This window comes from Delphinus delphis, chromosome 1 (genome assembly GCF_949987515.2).
Source record: "Delphinus delphis chromosome 1, mDelDel1.2, whole genome shotgun sequence".
NCBI lineage: Eukaryota > Metazoa > Chordata > Mammalia > Artiodactyla > Delphinidae > Delphinus > Delphinus delphis.
Genome location: NC_082683.1, coordinates 13,095,146 through 13,117,043, shown reverse-complemented (window position 1 = coordinate 13,117,043; position 21,898 = coordinate 13,095,146). Strand labels below are relative to the sequence as shown.

General features: G+C 58.6%; 1 protein-coding gene across 8 annotated transcripts in view; it reads right to left on the bottom strand.

Moving 5' to 3' along the window:
* ARHGEF10L (Rho guanine nucleotide exchange factor 10 like) overlaps positions 1–21,898 on the bottom strand; it is a 145,889-nt gene that overhangs the window by 53,872 nt on the left and 70,119 nt on the right. For all 8 annotated transcript variants that reach the window (XM_060015325.1, XM_060015327.1, XM_060015322.1 and 5 more), the window contains 11 exons: positions 20,209–20,315; positions 17,897–17,974; positions 16,685–16,864; positions 15,590–15,706; positions 14,179–14,271; positions 13,274–13,447; positions 8,273–8,418; positions 6,444–6,625; positions 3,516–3,631; positions 2,861–2,988; positions 1,422–1,522 (listed from right to left, as the gene is read on the bottom strand). In XM_060015325.1, coding sequence (XP_059871308.1) covers positions 1,422–1,522; positions 2,861–2,988; positions 3,516–3,631; positions 6,444–6,625; positions 8,273–8,418; positions 13,274–13,447; positions 14,179–14,271; positions 15,590–15,706; positions 16,685–16,864; positions 17,897–17,974; positions 20,209–20,315 — 1,422 coding nt within the window. The remainder of the gene's footprint in view (positions 1–1,421; positions 1,523–2,860; positions 2,989–3,515; positions 3,632–6,443; positions 6,626–8,272; positions 8,419–13,273; positions 13,448–14,178; positions 14,272–15,589; positions 15,707–16,684; positions 16,865–17,896; positions 17,975–20,208; positions 20,316–21,898) is intronic.

Here is a 21,898-nt window from a genome sequence, read left to right as displayed (position 1 = left end):
CCTCATGTAAATCTCTGCCTGCCCCTCATAAACTGTAAGTTCCTTGAGAACAGGGACCTTTCTGTTTTTGTTATTGTTCTTTTCCCCTATGCCTAAAATTACTGTAGAGATTCAATAAATAGTTTTTTTTTGTTTTGTTTTGTTTTTTTGCGGTACGCAGGCCTCTCACTGTTGCGGCCTCTCCCATTGCGGAGCACAGGCTCCGGACGCGCAGGCTCAGCAGCCATGGCTCACGGGCCCAGCTGCTTCGCGGCATGTGGGATCTTCCCGGACCGGGGCACGAACCCGTGTCCCCTGCATCGGCAGGCGGACTCTCAACCACTGCGCCACCAGGGAAGCCCAATAAATAGCTTTTTAATTGATGAAAGCCATTGACGAAGGTCCTGACTCCTTTCCAGAAATGTTTTAAAATCTATCAGAAATACATATTTATCTAGATAAAGATCACGCCAGAAATAAAAACAAACAAAACCCAGAAATCACTGCTATTGACTGGAATCAGCAAATGGGAATTCTAGTAGGTCACAGCAAATAACGGTCCTGATTGGCAAGAAACTAGGCCTTTTGCCAATTCAAAAAAAGCACAAAGTAATTATAATTTAATGAATGTGGTTTGGCAGACAGAAGCCCACTAACTTGAGGAAGCAGAATGGACAGGGGTTGAGAGTGGGCTCTGGGAGCCGACTGCCCAGGTTCTGAACTCCTCCCTGCTGTGTGACCTCAGGCAAGCCACTGCACCTCTCTGGGCCTCAGAATCCTCAGCTGTACAAAGGGATTCACAACAGACTTTCCTCGTAGAGTTATTGTGAACGTGAAATGAAAGAGATGTATGTAAAATGCTCAGAAAAATGCTTGCCACACAGGAAGCACTCTATAAATATTATTTATCTGTACTATTATTAGGGGGTGCATAGGAGAAAAGAATTATAAAGAGGCCTTTGTTTGAGAATCATTTAGTCCAACCTGCATCATTCTTTATGTAACAGTTTTATTGAGATATAATTCAGCTACCATAAAACCCACCCCTTTAAAGAGTACATCTCACTGGTTTCTAGTATATTCGCAGACTTGGGCAACCATCACCACTATCTAATCTGAGAACATTTTCATCACTCTCACCAAAAAAAAAACTTTAGTGGTGACTCTCCATTCCCTCCTCCTCCCAGGCCCCTGGCAACTACTAATTTACTTTCTGTCAACTCCCACCATTTTACAGATGGGGAAACTGAGGCTCAGAGAGGGGAAGTGACGTGTCCAAGGTCACGAAGCAGAGCCTCTGGCCCCAGTTGTTTCTCCGCTGCACCATCTCCCTCCACTCAGAAGCCTCCCCGCCCCCCAAGACTGGATGATGCCCTCTGACTCACATATACACTCCCCAGACCTCCCCTCTCCGCACTCCTGACCCCCGGGGCTTTACTCACGGAGTCCGATCTTGGCCAAGTGCAACCTGTTGACCCAGGAGATCTTGCTCAGGGGGTTGGGGGTGATGAAGACCACCATGAAGCTGATGGGGCGGCCGGACCTGCGGTGAGAGGGCAGGAGCTTGAGTGCTGGAACGGGGCCTGGCTCACCCGGGAGGTACGCAGCTCTTCCCTCCAACCACCAGCCCTGGAGATAGAGCGAGGTCTGTGCAGAGCACCACAGCATGGCCAGAGAGGCCAGTGGCCTGGCAAAGCCTCAGTGCCCTGGGGGAGGGCTCCCTCCACCCACCACAGCCCCGGGGAGGGGGCAGGTAACTCCCCCGAGCGACCAGCCCGTGGCCCCCAGCCCAGCCCAGGCACCCCAGCGTGGGTGCCTAGCAAGGCCATGGGGGGTCTGGCCCTCTGCAGGCTGTGACTCGAGAGGCCCTCCAGGGCCCCACCTGGTCAGGGCTCCACAGGCCTCGTCAGACACCCGCACACGCCTGACCCGGAGCCTCTGACTCGGGCCTGTTCCCAGCACCCGGCACAGGGCACTTTCCTGGTAAATGTCTCCTGAATGGACACATGAATGAATGAAAAAATGAATGAATGGCAGCATGCACAGGCTTGGGGTGGCCAGAGGTCACTGTTGTCACCACACTGTCATCTCACCTTAGAGCAGCGGAAGCCCCTTCATTGTTCTCCGGGGCCCATTTCCCCGCTGTGAGCCATCCCAGCCCCCGGGAGGTGGACAGGAAGGTGAGGCAGGGGCGCAGAGAAGGGGAGAGAGCCGCTCCGCAGGCCACTGTGCGAGGGCACCCAGGAGGTTCCAGGCTGCTGACCCTCAGACTCCAGTCCTGGGCCTCGCATCCTGCCTCCCGGACCTGCCTCAGACCACAGCGCCCCAGTCTCCCCTTCCCTGCAGCCACTGTGCTTGTAACACTGTCCCTGCCCAACCGAGAGGTCAAAACCTGGGCTCTGAGCCCCTCACTGCACCAGCCTAGGCTTCGGAGTCAGACTCCTCAGAACCCAGCTCTGCCACCTACTTCTGAGCCTCGCCTCCCTCCTCTATAGAGCGGGGATCAGACAGATCGCCTTCCCCATCTCTGCATCAATTCCACAAACATCAGCTGTGGGTCGACCGAGCGTGAGCTCCTGCGGGAGCATTTGTGGGGAGGCTGGATCCGTGAGAGCGGACCCAGGGCCTGGCCCCAGGGGACTGCACAGTCTACCAACCGCTGGCGGGGTGTCCCAGTAGCCTAACAGAGGACAGGCTCACCCCAGGTACAGATAGGTCGTTCGTTCGTTCATTCATTCATTCATTTGACCACGAGCACCTGCTCTGTGTCAAATGCTTTGCCGGGCACGGCCCACGATGCGTGTACGCCCACGCCCACCCCCGCAGTGCTGGCAAGCAGGCTGGTCCCGACGCCCCTCTCCAAGGCCCCCCTTCCTCTCACTTGTCGGGTTTCCCGGGAAGCAGGAGCCTGAGGCGGCACTTGTTGGCCGAGTGGATCTCCTCCTCCTTCACCCGCATAAGCCTCTGCAGGGCCAGGCACCAGTCTTGAGCCACGGTCATGTTCAGGTTCTAGGGTCAAGGAGGCCAAGGAGGTCACCATACAGCCCTCTGGCTCCCCGAAAGCCACCCCAGATCCCACAGCAGTCGGGGCCCCAAGGGGAGAGGAGCCGAGGGTCAGTGCGGGAGCTCGACCTGGGCGGCTCACTCAGCCACAAGCGGTGGGGGGATGCCGACTCCCCGGGCTCCAGGCCTTGGTTCAGACCTTCCTCCCTCCATGGCACCCCTCCTTTGAGAGGGACACACCCTCCCAGCCAGCTTCCTCTCCAGCCTGGGACGAGGCTCGGGAAGGAGCTGCAGGACAGACCAGACACTGAGCAGAGAACGGAAAAAAAAAAAAAAAGTGCCCATAGCCGGGCCCTGCTCAACTCGAACCAGAGCTTCAACCCGAACCGGAGGCCGCCCACCAGACTTCCAGGTAGCGACAGGAGCGTCAGACAGTACCGCTGCTAGTGGGAGCCCAGAGGCCAGGGCACATCGGGAGACCGGGCAGGAGAGGAGCCCACCCACACTTTCCTGCCGAGGCCGGTGCTGGGTACCTGGTAGGTGCCGTGCAGCGTGCTGACAAGGAGGGTGATCTGCTCCACCACAGCCAGGTCCTTCTGCAGGTCCTGCAGCTCCTGGAAGAGGCGCGGGGGCCCGAGGTACACCTTATCTGGGCAGAGAGAGACCCTACTCAGCCTCAGGGGTGGGGAAGGCACCACCAAGGGCCCAAGCAGGTACGCACTGCAAAAAAGAAGAGCTGTCGCCCTGCAGATGTGGCACGAGAGATACAGAAGGAAATGTACCAGGCTCTTGTCTACTAGTGGGGACAAATCCAATCACGGGTAAAGTCTAGCGCCTAGGATCTGGGCCACTCTCAGTCTATACAAAGGGTCACAGGAGACCAGAAGACTGAGAACCAACTGTGCCCATGAGAGGCGAGGAGACTTCGCAGGCCCAGGAGAGCCGTGGCACTGCCAAAAAAGGAAAACCACAGGTGCAAAGGCACTGTGGCATAAGGAAGCCCAGGAACGGTAAGTTGTTCAAAGATGTACTAAGAACCTACTATATGGCAGGTTCTAGTCTACATGTTGGAGAGACAGCTGCAAATGAGACAGACAGGATCCCTGTTCTTGTGGAGCTTATGACCTGGTCAGGGTCAGGGAGGAGTCAATTAACAACTGCAGATGGTGGGAGGTACTGGGGAGAAAGATATCGGGGTGATAGGACAGAGATGGGATGGGGGCTGAGGGTGCCCTGATCTCTGGTGATGATACAAATGCAGTGTCGGGGACGTGGAGGGAGGGCAGCAAGAGACAGAGCGGGAGGGCCCAGCAGGACTGGATGGGGAGGTCCCTGAATGCCAGGCTAGGGAATTCGGGCTGTGTCCTCTACACCATGGTTACTCAAGCTGAGATCTTACAGAATCCCAGCGAGGGGCGGAGGCATGTAATTTGGATTTGCATCGAGATGATTCTCTAAAAATCGGATGCACATCTTCAGTCACCTGGATACAATGGCTTTAAAGCCACAGGCTGCTGCATGGTACCAGGGCTTCCGTGGACTTTGGTACCACGTGATGGTCACCAGGTAATGAACACAGAGCAAGGTGGGCGTGGGCGGTAAGAGATACGCTCACACCAAACCAAGGGCAAAGAAGGGCTCTGCAGCGCCCCAAACGGCATGAGCTGGTGGGAAATGGAGATCACCGTGAGGCACTCTGGGGTACAGGTGCAGAGAACTCAAAAGAACCTGCCCCACAAGAGGACCACGTCTATGTTGAGAGCAGTTTGGTGCCAACGAAACAACATCACCCATCACATTAAATTAATGCTGTTCCTTGAGTTTTATTATTTTGTAGCATCATTTTTATTCCACTTGTGATTCTGTTTTGGTTTTATGGTTGTTCAAGGGATATGAGCATAAGGAGTTCATTATACCTAGTCTTATACTTGCGCATATTTGAATAACAATATAATAAAAAACCACCCAAGGCCACCTGGGGTTCAACAAGGATTTCTTTTTTCCTCTTTCAAGGGGGTCTGGCAGCCTAGTACTCTACTTTGAGAAATGTGGCCACAGATACCACAGTGGCTGAAGGAGCACTGCCAGAGCAAGAGCCCGAAGGGTGGGGGGAGAGTGGAGTGGAGCCAGGGCTAAAGGCACCGCTGAGGGGGGCAGATGGGCCGGGAGCCCCTCCCAGGGGGCTTCTGTGAACAGAGAGCCAGGAACACAAGACAGCCTCCCATGCCTCCCAGGCCTCGGGAGGGGGACACAGCAGCTGAAGTGGGCGCAGCCTTCCGAGGACGAGAGTGTGTGGTGAGTCCCTCCCTCAGAGCCACCTCCCAGGTCAGGGATGGACAGAGCTGGCCAGTGGGGAGGGGTGACAGCCAAGTGCCTTCCTGCTGGCCATGCAGTTACGTCCTTCGTTCATTCAACAAATGTCTATTAACACCCACCACATACCAGGCTCCGGAGGGCTACGGTCATACCAAGGGAAAAGACAAGATGGAAACCAGACCATCACCATAGAGGTGAAAACACACCCGGGCCTTGGGAGCACTGGACGGGGACCTGGCAAGTCCAAAGGAATCAGGAAGGGCTTCTCTAAGGAAGTGTCACCTGAGCTAAGATGAGTAGGGGCAGATAGACAAAAACAGGATGGCAGGAGAACACTCTGGAGAAGGGCAGAGGCTGGGAGTGTGCCCTGGGGCAGGAGGGGGCTCAACCCCCCAGGAACGGAGAGGTCAGGGCAGCCAAGCCCAGGGAGTGAAGGAGCGGGGAGGGCTGAGGTGGGGCGGCAGGTGGGCCCCCAGGATGGGGGGGTTCTTCGCCCGGGCGAGAACCTGGGACTTCACCCTGAGAGCAGTGGGAAGCCACCGGCGGATTTCAGGTGGAGGGTGACACACAGCTCTGACACGCATTTTGAAAAGTCGGCCTGGGGAGGGTAGAGGATGGGACGGGACAGGACAGGAAGGGGCAAAGGGGAGGGAAGGGCAGCACCAGGAAGTTCCTGCCACAGCACTGCGGAGATGGAGAGGACGGGGCGCACGGGGGAGGCTGCCACCCCGAGTTCTCACTGTCCTTGTTGTCCTGGGCCCTGAGGGTTTCAGGGACAGGGTGAGTGTCACCGGGGCCCCTCGCTGAATAGACGGGGGAACCGAGGTCCCACATGGAAGCAAGCAATGGCCAGGCAGGCACTGGAGGTCACCCTTTCTGATCCAAGGTCACTGCGTGTGCACGCATGCGTGTGCACGTGTGTGCGTGTGTGTGTGTGCACGCTCGCCAGGGTGTACAGGACTGGGGTGGGCAGGGGCTGTGAGGGGTGACTGCGTGCAGCATGCATTTGCACACTCAGGTAGGGATGTGGGTGTGTGTTTGTGTACAGTTACGTAGAGCAGGAAAAGTCTCTGGGCCAAGTGCCCGCGGGCCTGGGGGCCGAGCCCGGGCAGGTGCTCCCAGGGCAGTGTCGGGCAGGTACTCACTCTGGGCCTGGCCCGCAGCCGAGGCCTTCTTGGCGCCGGCGTGCTGGATGAGTACGTTGTCCTTGTCATAGGAGCTGCCCTCCTGGCCCACCTCCATCACCTGCACCTGGGGCAGCGCCGTGTTCCACTTCACCACATACTTGGGCCCCAGGGGCACCAGGCTGCTGATCTCCAGCTGGCCCCTGCCAGGAAGAGAGGACACGGCCCTGGAGAGCCCGCAGCACCCAGCCCCAGGGCCAGCCAGAGCCGCTCCTCAGCAGGTCAGCTCAGCCAGGCACCTCACAGCCCAAGCACAAGCCCTCAGGCCAAAACCAAGCCAGGCGGAGCAGGGAACGGAGGAAGGGGCAGAAGCATCAGGGCATCCAGGCCCCAGCCCCATATCCAGAATCACACACCCACCCCAAGCCTTGGCACCCCTACCTGTGGTTGGCAGGCCTGAGGAAAAAGACAAGAAGGGTCGTTATCGTTACAGAGTGGTTTCCGTAAAAACCACTGCAGCCGCTGAGACCCCCCTGGGGGTCGGCCACTGGGCTGGGCCAGTTGTGGGCAGAGCGGACCACACGGAGGGCCTTCTCCCTGGAGTGGGCACTGGTCTTCCATCACCTATTCCCACAGTGGCCCTGCTAGGAAGCCTGTACTATTCCAGAAGAGGATACTGATGCTCAGACAGGTCACGTGACTCACCCCAAGTCACCCAAGATGAACCCCTAAAAGTGAGCCACTAACACCCTCATCACACTTTCACACCATGCTAGGCTCCAAGCAACAGGAGGGCAGAGAGGGTGTAGGTCAGATCCCTGGCACCTGCACAGAGTCCAGGATATAAACGGGACTTAAAAATTATAGTGCTTGGGCTTCCCTGGTGGCGCAGCGGTTGAGAGCCCGCCTGCCGATGCAGGGGACACGGGTTCGTGTCCCGGTCCGGGAAGATCCCACATGCCGCGGAGTGGCTGGGCCCGTGAGCCATGGCCGCTGAGCCTGTGCGTCCGGAGCCTGTGCTCCGCAACGGGAGAGGCCACAACAGTGAGAGGCCCGCGTACCGCAAAAAAAAAAAAAAAAAAAAAAAATTATAGTGCTTGAATGAGGGAAGGAGGGAATGAATGAAGGTGGGAGCCCCAGTAAAGAGTTCACGCAACCCACCTGCAGGCCCGTGTGGCCCCAGGCAGTGTGGGCCCAGAACGCGAGATCTTCACGTTTCTAAGAGAAGCCAGATGTCTCAACCTTTGTGTGAACTCCCCGTAGGAGCCAAACACAGGGTTTCCAGAGGCCTAGTGCAACCCACGGGCCACGAGTTTGCAGACTCTGGTCTGAAGAACCACCCTCTCCCCACTGCGGGGCTCCAGCTCCAACCCCGACTCCAGGCAGCACCTGGCAGCCCGCCTCTGGGCATTTCTACAACCTCTGACCCAGAACCGGGAAAGCAGGCTCCTGCAGGGAGTTGGGGGAAAGGCAAAGACTCATGTTGAGAAACACGCAGATCCGGCCGGAGGAAAATCTATTTGACTTAAAGCAGCAGGGATTTGGGATCTGGGCTGGGAACAGGGAAGAATCTCTTGAATTTCAAAGTGGTCAAAACTCAGCAGACTGTTCAGTTCCGACGGCAGAGTTCCAGAACAGTCCACCCTGTGCAACAGACAGCTGTTTGCCCTCAGTGACCTCTGCAGGTGCTTCCTAGCTCTGGGGACCAGGGACAGAGCAGGCACAAAGGGATAGAAGAGGAAGTCGGGACGTTGGAGGCCTCCGATGAGCTCACGCAGGACCCCAGCCATGACGGACTGGGACATGACAGGAGGGGTCCCCAGGGAGGGGCAACAGCCAGGTCTGCTTACTTGAAGTTGATGTTGGCGCAGACCAGCATGTCGCTGAGCAGGAAGACCCTGCGCTCCTTGGACTTGATCAGCTGCCCGCGGTCACCGTACACGGTCTCCGTCAGCGTCTCACACAGGAGCAGCTGACGCTGGCCTGAGGTCAAAAGCTGGGGGGAGGGGACAGAGCAAGGTCAACACCAACATCGTACACGGGCTGCTCCACAGACATCGCTGTGCCAAAGACCCAGGATTCTCCCTCCACATACAAAGGGGACCACAGCTGGGAGAGGCGGAGGATGAGGCCAGGCCACGCCCTCCATCCCCGGGACACAAAAGGCACTGACCACCCACCGGCCCCAGCAGCCAGCCAGCACCCCTGCTCAGGTGAGCCAGCCACTGCCAGCGGCCCAGCTCCAGAGCCGCAGACCCGTGCTCTGACCTTGGTTCCCGGAGCACCCGCTGTGAAGCCCTCTGGCAGGCGCCATGTCACCTCTCCACACCTCAGCTTTCTCAGCTGTCAAGTGGGCGATACCTCTACTGCTCACATCACCAAGGCAACAACGTGTGACCGGACCTGGCTACATGATCCGCAGAGCCCAGCAGAGGAGGAAAACCCGGTGCTCGCTCAGAATTATTAAGAATTTCAAGGGCTTCCCTGGTGGCGCAGTGGTTGAGAGTCCGCCTGCCGATGCAGGAGACACGGGTTCGTGCCCCGGTCCGGGAAGATCCCACATGCCGCGGAGCGGCTGGGCCCGTGAGCCATGGCCGCTGAGCCTGCGCGTCCGGAGCCTGTGCTCCGCAACGGGAGAGGCCACAACAGTGAGGCCCGCGTACCGCCAAAAAAAAAGGAATTTCAAGATGGCAATGGCAGAGTATTAAGGCAAACGTGGGGCCCTTCTGAGCGCCCACCCTGGTGACGGCACAGGCCACACACCCAAGGAGCCGGCCCTGCGACGGGACACCCCACAGATGGCCACTCTCCCCACTGCTGCCACTGTTCGTGTGGCCTCAAGCAGGGAGACTCCTGGCCTGAAAGTAGGTCCCATTCGTCACCCTGACCTATTGAACAACCTCAGCTACTGGCCTCGTGGAAGGCCTCGTGTGGGGCTGGGACAGATCTGCTGGTCGACAAGGCAACCCTCTGACAAGGCTGAAGGCCTTCAAGCCTCCAGCATCCGAACAGGCGTCTGCCCATCTCGGGCTGGATTCCAAGAATGCTGCCAGCCCCGGACCACCATCAGACCCAGAGACCCGCTGGGAAAACGTCTCTTTACTAACTAAGGATTTTGCTGAGGAGGAAAAGGAGTATTCAGCAAAATTCCTTCCCAAAGCCCGTGATTCTGATGACAACAGCTAGCGCCCCTCCGCCCCATCCTCACAAGGGAAAGGGCGGGTCATCCCCAAACCTCTCCTGGACAGAACGCCCTTCTGTTCTGTGAAGAGCGGTGTCTCTCCAGGCGACACGAAAGCCCGAGTGACACCACATGCCACTAAAGAGTCCACCTCTCATTTAATCGCCTCAAGCACGCTGAGGCCTCCCCACTTCTGGACAAGGGGACGGAGATTCCAGAGGTAAAGAGACTTGCTGAGACCCAGTGCCGGTTGAGCGGCAGGGCAGGACAGAGCCAGGCCACACACGCTGTTCCCAGCACCCGGCAGCCAGCCACACGCCCTCTGGCTCCTGACTGGGGGTGAGAGGAGTCAGAGAAAGCCTGCTGCTCCCAACACACACAAAAAGTCTCAGGGTGCCCCAGGGTACCCCCATGACTGCTAAGACTGGGCTCCCCCAGCCCACAGCTTCCACCAGCAAGCGGACTGCCAGCTCGTGTAGACACAGCTGGGACCCTGAAGACAGCAGGCCCCTCAGAAGACGGCTAAGTGTGCCGTGACCCTTTTCCTCAGGAGAGAGGAAAGTCCCCGGGCTTCCGACAACCATCCTCCTGCCACTTAAGCAGATTGAAAACAAGAAAGACAACAGAAAACTCGGGTATTGCACAAGCAGCCCCCTGCAGTCGCGTCCTGAGCAGGCACATTTTGAAACAGCCGACACCGTTGCACTTCGGGCACACCCAGTTTCGTTTCCACTTCTCTGTGGGTGATGGGTGGCAAGAGGGAAATCACTGCACTGGCCTCAGAACTGGCCGAGACTGCCCCAGGGGGGCCCTGGCAGGGGAAGGCGTGGTGTGAGGCCACCATCACTCTCTCCACGACACCATCCCACACGCATCCGACACACCCACTTGACAGGTGGGGAAACTGAGGCTTGGGGCTGTCAGTTCCTCGCCCAACACCCAACAGGTCCCCCTGACCTCCAGCCAGTGACCACTGCTCCTCACAGCCCGGGTCCCCCCCAGCGGACAGAGCAGAAGGGGACAGACAGCTCTTCCCAGAGCAAGTGCTAAGGAGAAGGGATTCCTTCTCCCGAGTGATCTCACAAGTGTGTGAGCCAAAGCGAGAGAAACCCTCTTGGTTACAGGAAAGGAGCTAAAGACAGAAGAAGATACTTCCCAAGTGCAAAGACCATCAAACACTAGCACGTTGGCCATGGCTGGACTAAGGTCTTTTTAACCCGAGAGACATTTCAAAATAGAAGGCTTGGGACTTCCCTGGTGGTCCACTGGCTAAGAATCCGTGCTCCCAACACAGGGGGCCCGGGTTCGATCCCTGGTCGGGGAGCTGGATGCCGCGACTAAGAGTCTGTATGCCGTAACTAAAGATCCCGCGTGCCACAACTAAGACCCCGCATGCCGCAACTAAGACCCCGCATGCCGCAACTAAGACCCGGCGCAGCCAAATAAACAAATAATTTTTTTAAAAAAAATAGAAGGCTTGTGTGGAACTGGCTGGGGAAGTCCTGCCTGGAGGCGGGGAGGGGGGATGACCCCTACCCTTCAGGCCCACCCTGAGCAATCCTGGATGGGGATACACCCCGGGGAGGGGGCTCCATCCCCTGCCTCATCTTTCCTTCCCATCTCTATACTCCTGGAACAGGCAAAGCAAACTCAGATGCCTGCAGGGCCAGAAGTAACCTCAGTGGGAAGACCTGGATGTGGACTGAGGGGGCAAGGGCAGCCGCTACTCAGGTGACTGGTGCCACATAGGAGGGTGGGTCGGAGTGCCAGCTCTTCCGACCCTTAAGAAGATACATGAGTCTAAATGTTGTGGGACATTTCTCCATTTCTAAATGTTGGCAATTAATTCCATTTTCCTAAAAATACTGTGTGGGCCTAAATACACATGTGCAGCCTGAATTTGGCCTGAGGTGGGACAGTCTTAAGACGCAGGACCCTGAAGCTTAGAATTGCAAGGGACCCTGCAAGTTCACTTGTCCGGGCCTTGTTTTGCAGGCCTGTGGTGAAAATCAAACATGACAACGCAGGTTAGGGAGTATCATGTACTGTAAAGGGCGGGGCCGCGTGGGAAGCGCTGTGGTGCTCCTGGTGACACTCCCCAAACATTAGAAAGTTCCAGCCCGTGTGGCTGAAATCTCATCGGCCTTAGTCACTGGCCTCAGTTCTGCTTTTGGGGCCACAGAGCCAGGAGGCTCCCAGTTTTCCCCCAAATACCTGAACACCTCCCTGTGACTCCACAGGATGTCCCTTCCCCAAAGAACAACGCTTGCCCTCGCCAAGTGCCCTGGGGCCAAACCCCACACTCTGGTGGGTGAAAGAAGGCGGGGCCCGGGGCCTCCCAGATGTGGGTGCAGCTGCAAGCGGCCCATGTCACAAGCCACTAGGGAAACAGAGGACTAAATTTCACCAAGGGGACCTCCCTGGTGGCGCAGTGGTTAAGAATCCGCCTGCCAAGCAGGGGACGCGGGTTTGAGCCCTGCTCTGGGAAGATCCCACATGCCGCGGAGCAACTAAGCCCATGTGCCACAACTACTGAGCCTGAGCTCTAGAGCCCACTAGCCACAACTACTGAACCCGCGTGCCACAACTACTGAAGGCCGCACGCCTAGAGCCCATACTCCGCAACAAGAGAAGCCACCGCAATGAGAAGCCCGTGCACCGCAACGAAGAGTAGCCCCTGTTCGCCACAACTAGAGAAAGCCCGCGCACAGCAACGAAGACCCAACGCAGCCAAATAAATAAACAAATAAAATTTAAAAAATAAAGTTCACCAACAGGTGACTCTGGGAGGTGACTAATTTTTTTTGTACCAACTTTGTGTTTTAAAAACAGAGTTCCCAGGCTTCCCTGGTGGCACAGTGGTTGAGAGTCCACCTGCCGATGCACGGGACACGGGTTCGTGCCCCGGTCTGGGAAGATCCCACGTGCCGCGGAGCGGCTGGGCCCGTGAGCCATGGCCGCTGAGCCTGTGCGTCCGGAGCCTGTGCTCCGCAACGGGAGAGGCCACGACAGTGAGAGGCCCACGTACCGCAAAAAAATAAAATAAAATAAAATAAAAACAGAGTTCCCTAATAGACTCATTTGAAAGTGTTTCAAGATTTTTTTTTTTTTGCTAGAATGTTCCTAAGTTGCAATCCCAAAACATGGCGTGGATTTTTCTTTTTGCTTCTTAAAAAATAACACTAATAATGACAGCTGCCACCTTGTATTAAGGGCTCTGGGTCTGCCAGTTTGCCAACTCTCTCATTTGCCTCGCAGAAGCCCTGAGGGTCAGGCGCCATCGAGCTCTTCTCATTACAGAGGAAGCAACTGAGGTTCAGAGAGGTTGGATGATTCCCCTGAGGCCACACAGTAAGCACCAGTGGCAAAATCTGGATTCAAACCCAGACTCTGACTCCACGGCCCGCTAGTTTAAGCACAATACTAGGCTATCATTTCTGGCATCTTTACTGGCAATTACACTGCTGAATTAAATCAGCTTTTATCCTAAAATCACATGAGTAGTAACGAATGTGGAGGTCTAGTCAAGATTAATCCTTCAGGTAAGGTCTGCGGGCTCAGAGAGAAGCAAGGAATCGCCTCCCTCGGAGAACACTGCCACCTGGTGGGTGCCACGGGGCAGGAGGCAGAGCGACAGGCGAGGCCGGCTGCAGGGCAGGTACGCACGCACCTTGTTGAGGCTGCTGCGGTCACTGACGCTCTTGGTCAGCTGCTGGATCTCGGCCACCTGGTCGGCCAGCCGCTTCTGCTCGTTCAGCTTCTCGGCCAGTGTCTCCAGCTCCGTGAGCGCCAGCTGCAGCGAGAGCCTGTCCGGGTGGCCCCTGGGGGTGTTCTTCAGCATGTCCTGCCGGGGCCCAGAGGGAGCCACGACTGAGACCCCCACCCCAGCAGACCCTCCCCTGGCTGGGGTCACAGCCTCCGCCTCCACACTCGGGCCTGAGAAGGGCCCAGCTTGTAGGCAGGACAGGCGGGGCCTGACATAGAGCAAGGCCTCAAGAAGCAGCTAGTGAATGAATAACTAAAATAAAATAGCTGTGCGGACCGATCCCTGATTCACTGATGAACTGTACACTGAGACGAGACCCACTCCTGCTGCTGGTCACTCTGAGAACAGAGAGGAAACCCTGCTGGGCCCTTGGGCTGGCAGCCAGCCTTCGCCCCAGGGGGACTCACCCCCTGACTGAGGACCCCCGGCAATCAGGGGAGGTGCCTCATGCTCTCGGGGCCCAGCGTGGAGGCTAACGCTCCCTCGGGAAGCCTGAGGTGCCAAGATCAGAGCATCCCCGGGGCATCTCCTCACTGCCAGGGGCCCCACAGTCGCCCGCATTCCACGTGCCTTCCCACACCCACCGGTCACCGCGTTCCCACCAGGGGAGGCGAAAGTAAGCTCGATGGGCTCCACCCTAGGAGTGGGGAAAGAGGGGGCCGGGGGGCCAAGGCCCTGCCCACCGTGCACAGATGCGTGGGTTGTGGGTGACGGATGAGAAGCCAGCCCTCCTGCCCCAACCCCACGAGGCTCGCACCATGCCACGCCCCACCCTGCAGGTTGGTGGCCGCCGGAATCCCCCGTGGTACCTGAAGCAGGAGGATGAACTGCGGGAACCTCTGGATGGGCTTCACCATCAGCCCGTAGAGCGTGACGCGGTCGGGGCTACACACCTGCCGCCGCTGTTGGAGATGAGGGGGGTGATTCACTGAGCCTCCGCAGCAAGGGCCCAGCACCCGGGGTACAGATGCGGCCCATCCCGGGCTCCCCTCCCTGGACCCAGGACCCTGCTCAGCCTTGGGCCCAAGAGAAGAGCCCAGGAGGTCCCTGGTTCCACAGTCAGGGGTCCCTGCCACCACAGGGCTCCCCGGTACAGCCCCTCACCCTGGAAAGCCTAGAGCGTCACGTTAAAGTCTCTGGACTAAAAGCCTAAGTAGGACATTTCAGCAATTTATCCAAGAAGTCAGGCTACGGAAAGTAGCCGAGACAACCATTCCCTCCACCTAAACTAAAGCGGACGGGCCTGGGCCGGGGTGAGGATCGGCAGGGGGACGGTTCTTACTGTCCTGTGTCTTGCTTCTGTTTCCACCTCTCCATCCACCCACCTGTCACCTTGACCCGGGCCCTCAGCCCCTGCGACCCAGGCTGCCGCCACAGCTTCCCCACTGGCCTCTGCCTCCATCTGCCTCCACCCAAAACTTCAGTGGCTCCCCGCTGCCTGAAATACGACATCCTAGCCCCTGGGCCAGGAGGTCCAGATCTGCCCAAACTGAACTCCACTGCTCTGGGCCTCTCTCCCAGGCACCCAGTGCTCCCAGGATCCAACCAGACTTTGCCTCTGACCTTTGCCCCATCACCCTTGCACCTGGAACACCCTCTTCTTCATCTCTCCGTTTCAACCCCACTGACCCCCCAGGACCCATGTCGGATGGCGCCCCATTGAGAAAGCCCCCTGAGCCTCTGGGATCCAGGCTGTAGGCTGCTCGGCTCGGGGCGGGGGGGGGGGGGGCCCTAGCCCACCTGCGCCCTCTGCTGGGTGGCACGTCTCTGACTCACCTACGTGTGCGCCTAGGAAATGGGGACTGGGGACCTGGTCCCACAGCTACTTGAGGCCTATAGTCCTTTAAACTCTATTCTCGCACGTGATCCCCAAAGCACCGCTTTAAGAAAAGGGATCATCCCGGCCACAAGCTGAGCCACACCAAGCCTAGCCACCATCTGCAGATGCCACAGGCCTACGCTTCCACCTGTCAGAACTCCAGGATCCCAAGCGGCTTACAGAAACTTTAACTCTTCTTCACCCTCCCCTTGGCGGAGTGGGGAAAGGACAGGCAGATTTTCTTCCCGTGGGACTGGGGATGGCCCAAAGGAAAGAAGAGAGGCATCTGGGCCAAAGAAGTGCTGCTGCAGCGATCCCTACCTCCTGAGACACCTCCCTGCCCCCCCACCCCGACGGCCGGGGCTCCATTGAGAGGGGCCCTGGACCACCCTCGGGCCCACCTTGAGGAACTCGAGGAAGGCGGGCTTGGTGAGACAGGCCTTCTTGATGATGGACATGGCGTTGGTAAAGTTGTTCACGTAGTCGCTGTACACGTCTAGCACCACAGACTTGGAGAACTGTAACAGGTGTGGGCACGGCCCGGGAGGGTCACATCCATGCGAGGGGGCGGGCGACCAGCACCCCACCCTCACCGGCGACCACAGTCCTCCTCTGCCTGGAGGGTCTCAGCTAGCCTTGAGGTGAGGAAACCTGTCACCCGGTGAGGGGAGGGGACAGGGCTCAGAGAGGCAAAGAGACACCAAGGTCACAGGGAGGAAGAGGTGGTGCTAAGGAGAGCCCGGGGAGGTCCCTCGTCCCCCAGCACGGCAGCCTGGCCCACAGGCGAAGGGGGGTATGGCGGCCCTTTGCTACGCCCCCCAGCTCCCCACCCTCAAGGATGGCGCTCCTGACCTGAGCCCCATGGACACACCGACCAGGGTGCTGGGATTTTGTCTTTTAGCAGAACCCAGTTGCCTACAACATATCGAAGCAGTTTCCACCGATCTGACCATCTCTCACCCCATGAATCTCTCTGGGGCCCACAGACTTCAGTGTCAAAAACCATGAGTCCAGCACACCCCCTTCTTCCACAGATGGGGACCTGAGACCCGAGAGGGCCCTGGAGCTGCCCACGTTTGCACAGCTGAGCTGGGACCAGGCCAGGTCTCCGGGAGCACGACACCCTGCAGCACGCTCTGGGGCCAAGGCCATGCTCTGTGGGAGCGTCGCACAGTGGTCCCTCCGCGAGCACTCGGCAGGGGGCGCTTGAGATCGGCCAGGTGGCTGCCCACAGTGGCCAGTCTCCTGGAGGCGCTGCCACCTAGGCGGAGCCAGAACAGTGAGCGGGAGGCACGCGGGCGGACATCTCCAAGGACACGCTGCAAGGTGTCACGCCCACCCCCGCGTAGGCCAGGCCGACTCAGGCCCTGCCACCCTCTGACCCCGCTGGCTGGGACGAGGCGACCAGGTGGAGGCAGGAGGCTGGCCCGGAGCACATCCAGATCACGGCCGCGGTTGGCACCTTGGCAGGCTGGGGAGAGTCTGGGGACACCTACCGAAGCCACGAAGAGGTCCCCAATCTTCTCGGTGGAGTCCCACTCGGCCACGCGGGAGGACAGGGCGATCTGGAACATGGAGTGGCAGTGCAGGATCTCCTTCACGCGAAAAAACACCACCTGGCACTTGCGGACACTCAGCGCCTTGGGCTCCATCTCCATCAGGGGGTTGCGGTAATCCTGAGGCGGGGGCGCGGGCGGGGTGAGTGCCCCGAGGCCAGGCCACAGCCCCTGCCCCCACTGCCCTCATGGCCACGTGGACCGGGCCAAGCAGAACTCGGCAGACCTTCCTGCGGGAGGAGCACCCACCCCTCACTCTTCACCTGTCCTTCTGGAAGGATCTCCGTGATCGTAACACTCCTGACCCTTCTGCCCATCCATAACCCACCCCCGTGACTTATGTGTTAAGCTGGGTTTTCGGGCAGACCCCTGCCTGCAAGGAGCTCCACGGAGGCAGTCCCCAGGGGCCGGCCCAGGTCGGCCTTGCCCACAGGTGAGCCAGTCTGTCTAACGGAGCAGTGGTAGTGATGTCACAGCAAGACCTAGAGCCACACTCTCCAACCAGCTTTGTCACAGCAAGACCTAGAGCCACACTCTCCAACCAGCTTTGTCAGAAACACGGGATATTTTTGTCTCCACCTGCCTGAGGTCTGGGCTCCTCCACTGTGGATCCAAACTCAGGAGGGGAAATGAGGTTGTTACTAGCACCCTCCCACCCCTACAATTCCCCTCCCTGTTGTCCTCCCCGAGAGCCCACAACATCCCAGAAGGTTCACCTTTTCAGGAATGCAAACTACAGACCAGGCCAGCACACCTTAGTCACGCAAGCATCTACTTAGCAATTCCTGTGCATCCGGATCACAGGGGAGAGGGCGCACCCAGGGAGCTCCAAGATGACGGGGAGACGTCAGCCCCTGCCCCGGGGGCTCCCAGAGTGGCGAGGGAGGCACAAGAGGCACCACATGCCCTCAAGTCCATAGGATACAGCTCATTTTATTGAACCCCGACATGGTTTCAGAAAATGCAGTCATCCTGTGAACACCAAGGCATCTGGAATTCTTGGTGTCCCCCATTTGGAGTTCCTGCTGTTTCCATAAAAGCCCTGGCCTTTGGCTCCTTCCCCTTAAAAATGCCCACAGTCCCCAAACGCTCCTTGTAAAATGTCCCTCCGGGGTCTCCCCTGCCCTCTCCCCAGACCCCCCAGAGTCCTACCTGGAGTACCCGTTTCAGAGACTCCACATAGCTGCCTTCGCTCTGCACGATGGAGCCCAGGATGTGCCTCCGGACCACCTGCTCGGGCAGAAAGCACAGTCGGCACCTGTGCCAACCACGGCACAGAGTGAGCTCCGGCTGCGTGCGGAGCCCCGGGTGATGGGACGAGGAGTCATGACGCCCAGTGGAGCTGCCGGCCGCGGGACAGAAGGAACTCGTCTTTCCCAGAGCTGCTCCTGGACCACTGGGGCCTGGCAGGCCAGCATTCCCTTCCAGAGGCCCTGCCAACCCCAGACAAATGCCCGTGCTCCCCAGACTGCAGCATGGGGGCAGGGGACACTGGGACTCGAGGCCCCTGCCTGGTCTCTGCTCCCACACATCCAGGGATGGGAAACCACCACTCTCCTCCATGGGGACGGGTGGTCTCCTCCATCTTTGGACAACTTTAGTAGAAAATTCTTTCTTAGGTGAAATTGAAATCTCAGCTCCCGACACTTATAGATCCAATCCTTAACCAATCTCTCTCCCATCCCCACCAAGTGGGCTCTACTTCAAGCTAAACATCCCCGCCCCTTATCCTTCCCCTCTTGCCCTCCCTGTCTCTCCTCAGCTCAAATTAGTGCATCTCTCAGGTGCAGACCGACCAGCACCCAGTCAAGAAGCCCTCACCTGGATACAGCAGCATGCGGGCTGGGGGGCGCAGGGGGACTTTGCTGCACACTGGAATCATGTGACTCCCACCCCAGACATTCTGAAGGAATTGCTATGGGGTGCAACCTCGGTAACAGTGTTTTTTAAAGCTTCCCAGGTGATTCTAGCGTGCAGCAAAGCTGGGACAGAGCTCATGAAAGGTATCGCACATGAGAGGTGTCCGAGGGCGGAGCCTATCCACCTTGGCCCAGAGCTGGGAGGGTGACTGATCCCCACTGTGCCCCCAAAGCCATCCTGAGAACATCGATCCAGGCGCCCACCACCATCTCCCCTGCTCCCCTCTGTTTCCTCCCTCCTGCCTCTGGCACACCTTTGCATCTCCTCCCACCACCCTGCCTACGCCCGGGCCTGACCATGGCCCCTGTCCTTCAAGCTGCCCCACAGCAGGATGCCTTGTCAATGATCCCCAGTTTCCCAGGTGTTCCCAGAGCAGCGTTCTCCACCTCGGCATGCTGATGCTTGGGGCCGTCCCGTGCACCGTAGGACGTGTAGCAGCGTCCCTAGCCCCTACCCACCAGATTCCAGTAGCACCCGACCCCCCGCAAGCTGTGACAACCAGAAGCATCACCAGACATTGCCAAATGTCCCCTGGGGGACAAAATAAACTCGGTTGAGAGCCACTGGCCTAGAGTAACTAACATTGCTGATGCAAGAAATGCAAAAGGCTCCCAAGGAGACAGACCCGGCCGACATCAAAAAGGGGAACCCCGGATTACGAGCTGGCAGCCTGGGGTGCTGCCTGGCTCTGAGCTCTGATGGCTCTGACAGTGACTCACTGCATAGGAGAGGGAGCAGGGGGGTCACCACCTCAGTGTTGCCAGGGGCCAGGCAGGAGAAAGAAGGAAAGAAGGAGGCGGATGGACTCCCAAGACGAGAGGTGTGGCCGTATCTCCGATTTGCAAAAGGGGCCCATCCTCAGGATTTCCTGCCAACTCCAAACCGGCCAACCCCCTCATTGCATTTGCTTCCCCGACATGTCTTGCTCAGAGCCCTCATGACCAGAGGGAGGCAGGGGTCTCTCCCTCTGCCTCATGGCTAAGAAAACCCCAGCAGGGAAAAACCCAAACCTGACTCTGCCGAGGAAGGTCCCAGGGCACAGCCACCCCGATCTCGATGTGACACTTCTGGAGAAGGAAGACATCGCCCGAAGAGCCCTGCTCCTGGGATGCCTGCGGTGACTCTGGGGTCTGAACTGATGACAGGTGGGTGGATTGGGGGAGGGGGGCCGGGCACCTCCAGGGATCCTCCCTGAACTGGATTAGCTCAGTGCTTCCCAGAAAGGGACTGCAGGCCCTTTGTTCAAACACCTTCGTTTGACCCAGTTACACAGGAGCTACTCTGGCTGCCGCAGGGCTGGGAAGCAAGAGCTCCACATGCAGCCCCACCACCACCCAGGATGATGGCGTGGAACCTGCAGGGTCCAATTTGGAAAGTCTGTGCAGCAGGTCGAGACCCCAGGAGGTCCCCCACCCAGCTGGGGCTCTGTCAAGGGCCCCCTGATCATCAACTCCCCTTCCAGACCCAGATCTGCATGGTCCCAGGTAGCAGGCTGGGGTCCTCACCGTCCCTCCCCCTGAAGACACCCCGCTCCTCCCACAAACCTGCTGTGGGCTCAGGCCGTCTGGCATGGGGCCCAGCTCCGGGGCTGGGGGCTTGATGTCCGTAACGCTGACCTCCAGGAGCCCCATGTCCTCCTCCTCCGAGTCACCTGGAAAGTGAGATGGGCTGGTGACACAGGCAAGGCAAGGATGACACACCTGCTCAAACTCCAGGAGCTGGAAACCACCCTCCCCGCGACAGACCGGGGTCCTGGGATGAGCGGCTCCTGGGGCCACAGAGGATTAGGGCCTACTCACTGGCCTCCTGGCTATACTCTGCTAGAACAGTCCACCCGGAAATAGAAGTGAGGGAGGGATGGAGCGAGAGAGTAGGAAGCAACACGCAGCAGGGGCTCGGCTCTCAGAATCCACCCTGCCAGGAGTCTCTGTCCCCGCTCAGACCCGCCCGCTTCTGGGCTGGCAAAGGCCAGGCTGCCCATGTCCCCATCACTAGACACTAAAAATAGTTTTCTTCTTGTTGCCAAAAAGGGGGAAGAAAGTAAACCCCGAGAAGAGCAGGGCTGTTTGGCTTTGTGTTTTCATCTTTCAAAAAAAGAGACCCAATGGGGAAAAAGTCCAGCTGCTGTCCAATAGGGGAACGCAGACATGAGTGGGGGCAGAACTCAGAGGACAGATCGAGACAGACAGAGGCCGGGGTGGAGAGAAAGAGCGGAGGTCAGGCAGAGCGCAGTAACCCGGCCTCGCAGGGCTCCCGCCCCACGAGCTCCAGGCACAGGCACAGGGAGACGGGACCCCGCTGCTTGCGGCCCTGAAATCCGGTGCCGGCAGCCGCAGGCAGCAGGAAGCGGGTGCTAAGGGGAAGCTGGGAAGAGAGAAGTGGTGGTGGCTCCCGGGGGCCGAGGGAACAGGGACACGCAGACGGGCCTTACCTGAGCAGGAGACAGAAGAGGAGGAGGAGGAAGGACAGTGGATGACAGTATGGGGGTCGGGGTGGTGGCGGCCCTCCTGCCTGGCCCACATGGCACCCCGGGCATCACTCCGCACCCACCCCAGCCGCTGGCCCCGCGGCTTCCTCTTCCCCCATGCGCCACTGGGTAACATTCTTGGCCGGTGATTCGAGCCTTGCCGTGGCTATTAATAACGCCTCTGGTGGGAGGGTCGCTTTAGGAAAGGCTCCGGGCTAACAGGCAGGGTGGGGAGGGAGCCTGCTGGCCGCCCGGCTGGCCTGGGGATGGGGAGGGTGACCAGGAAGAGTTCCCAGCCAGCCAGCATGTCCAGCCTGTCCGTTCTCCAGGCCACTCCAAGCTCGGAATGGCTCCTCGGCCCATCGTCCCCTCCCTCGTCGGGGGGTAGGGCTTCCCCAAAAGTTTGGCGCTGAATCAAGTATATGCAGTGGTGGGGTTAATTAAACCCGCTTCACAGATGAGGAACCTGGCAGTCCAAGAGGGGAAGAAGTGGGCAAGGTCACACAGCCAGGAGGCCGTGGAACCAGGATCGGGTCCAGCACAGCAAGATGCTGTCCCAGCACCAAACACCCCCTTTTTGTGGCTGCCACCGGGAATAACACCTGCCACGCAGGGGCCAGGAGCTGTGCTGGGCTCTTCCCATGTACTACTACTGCTCGGTCATCCTCACCAAAGCCCCCTGAGACAGATGCCAGATTAGCCCCATTGTACAGATGAGGAAGCTGAGGCACAGAGAGGGTAAAATACATAGATTTCAAGAGGGCGCA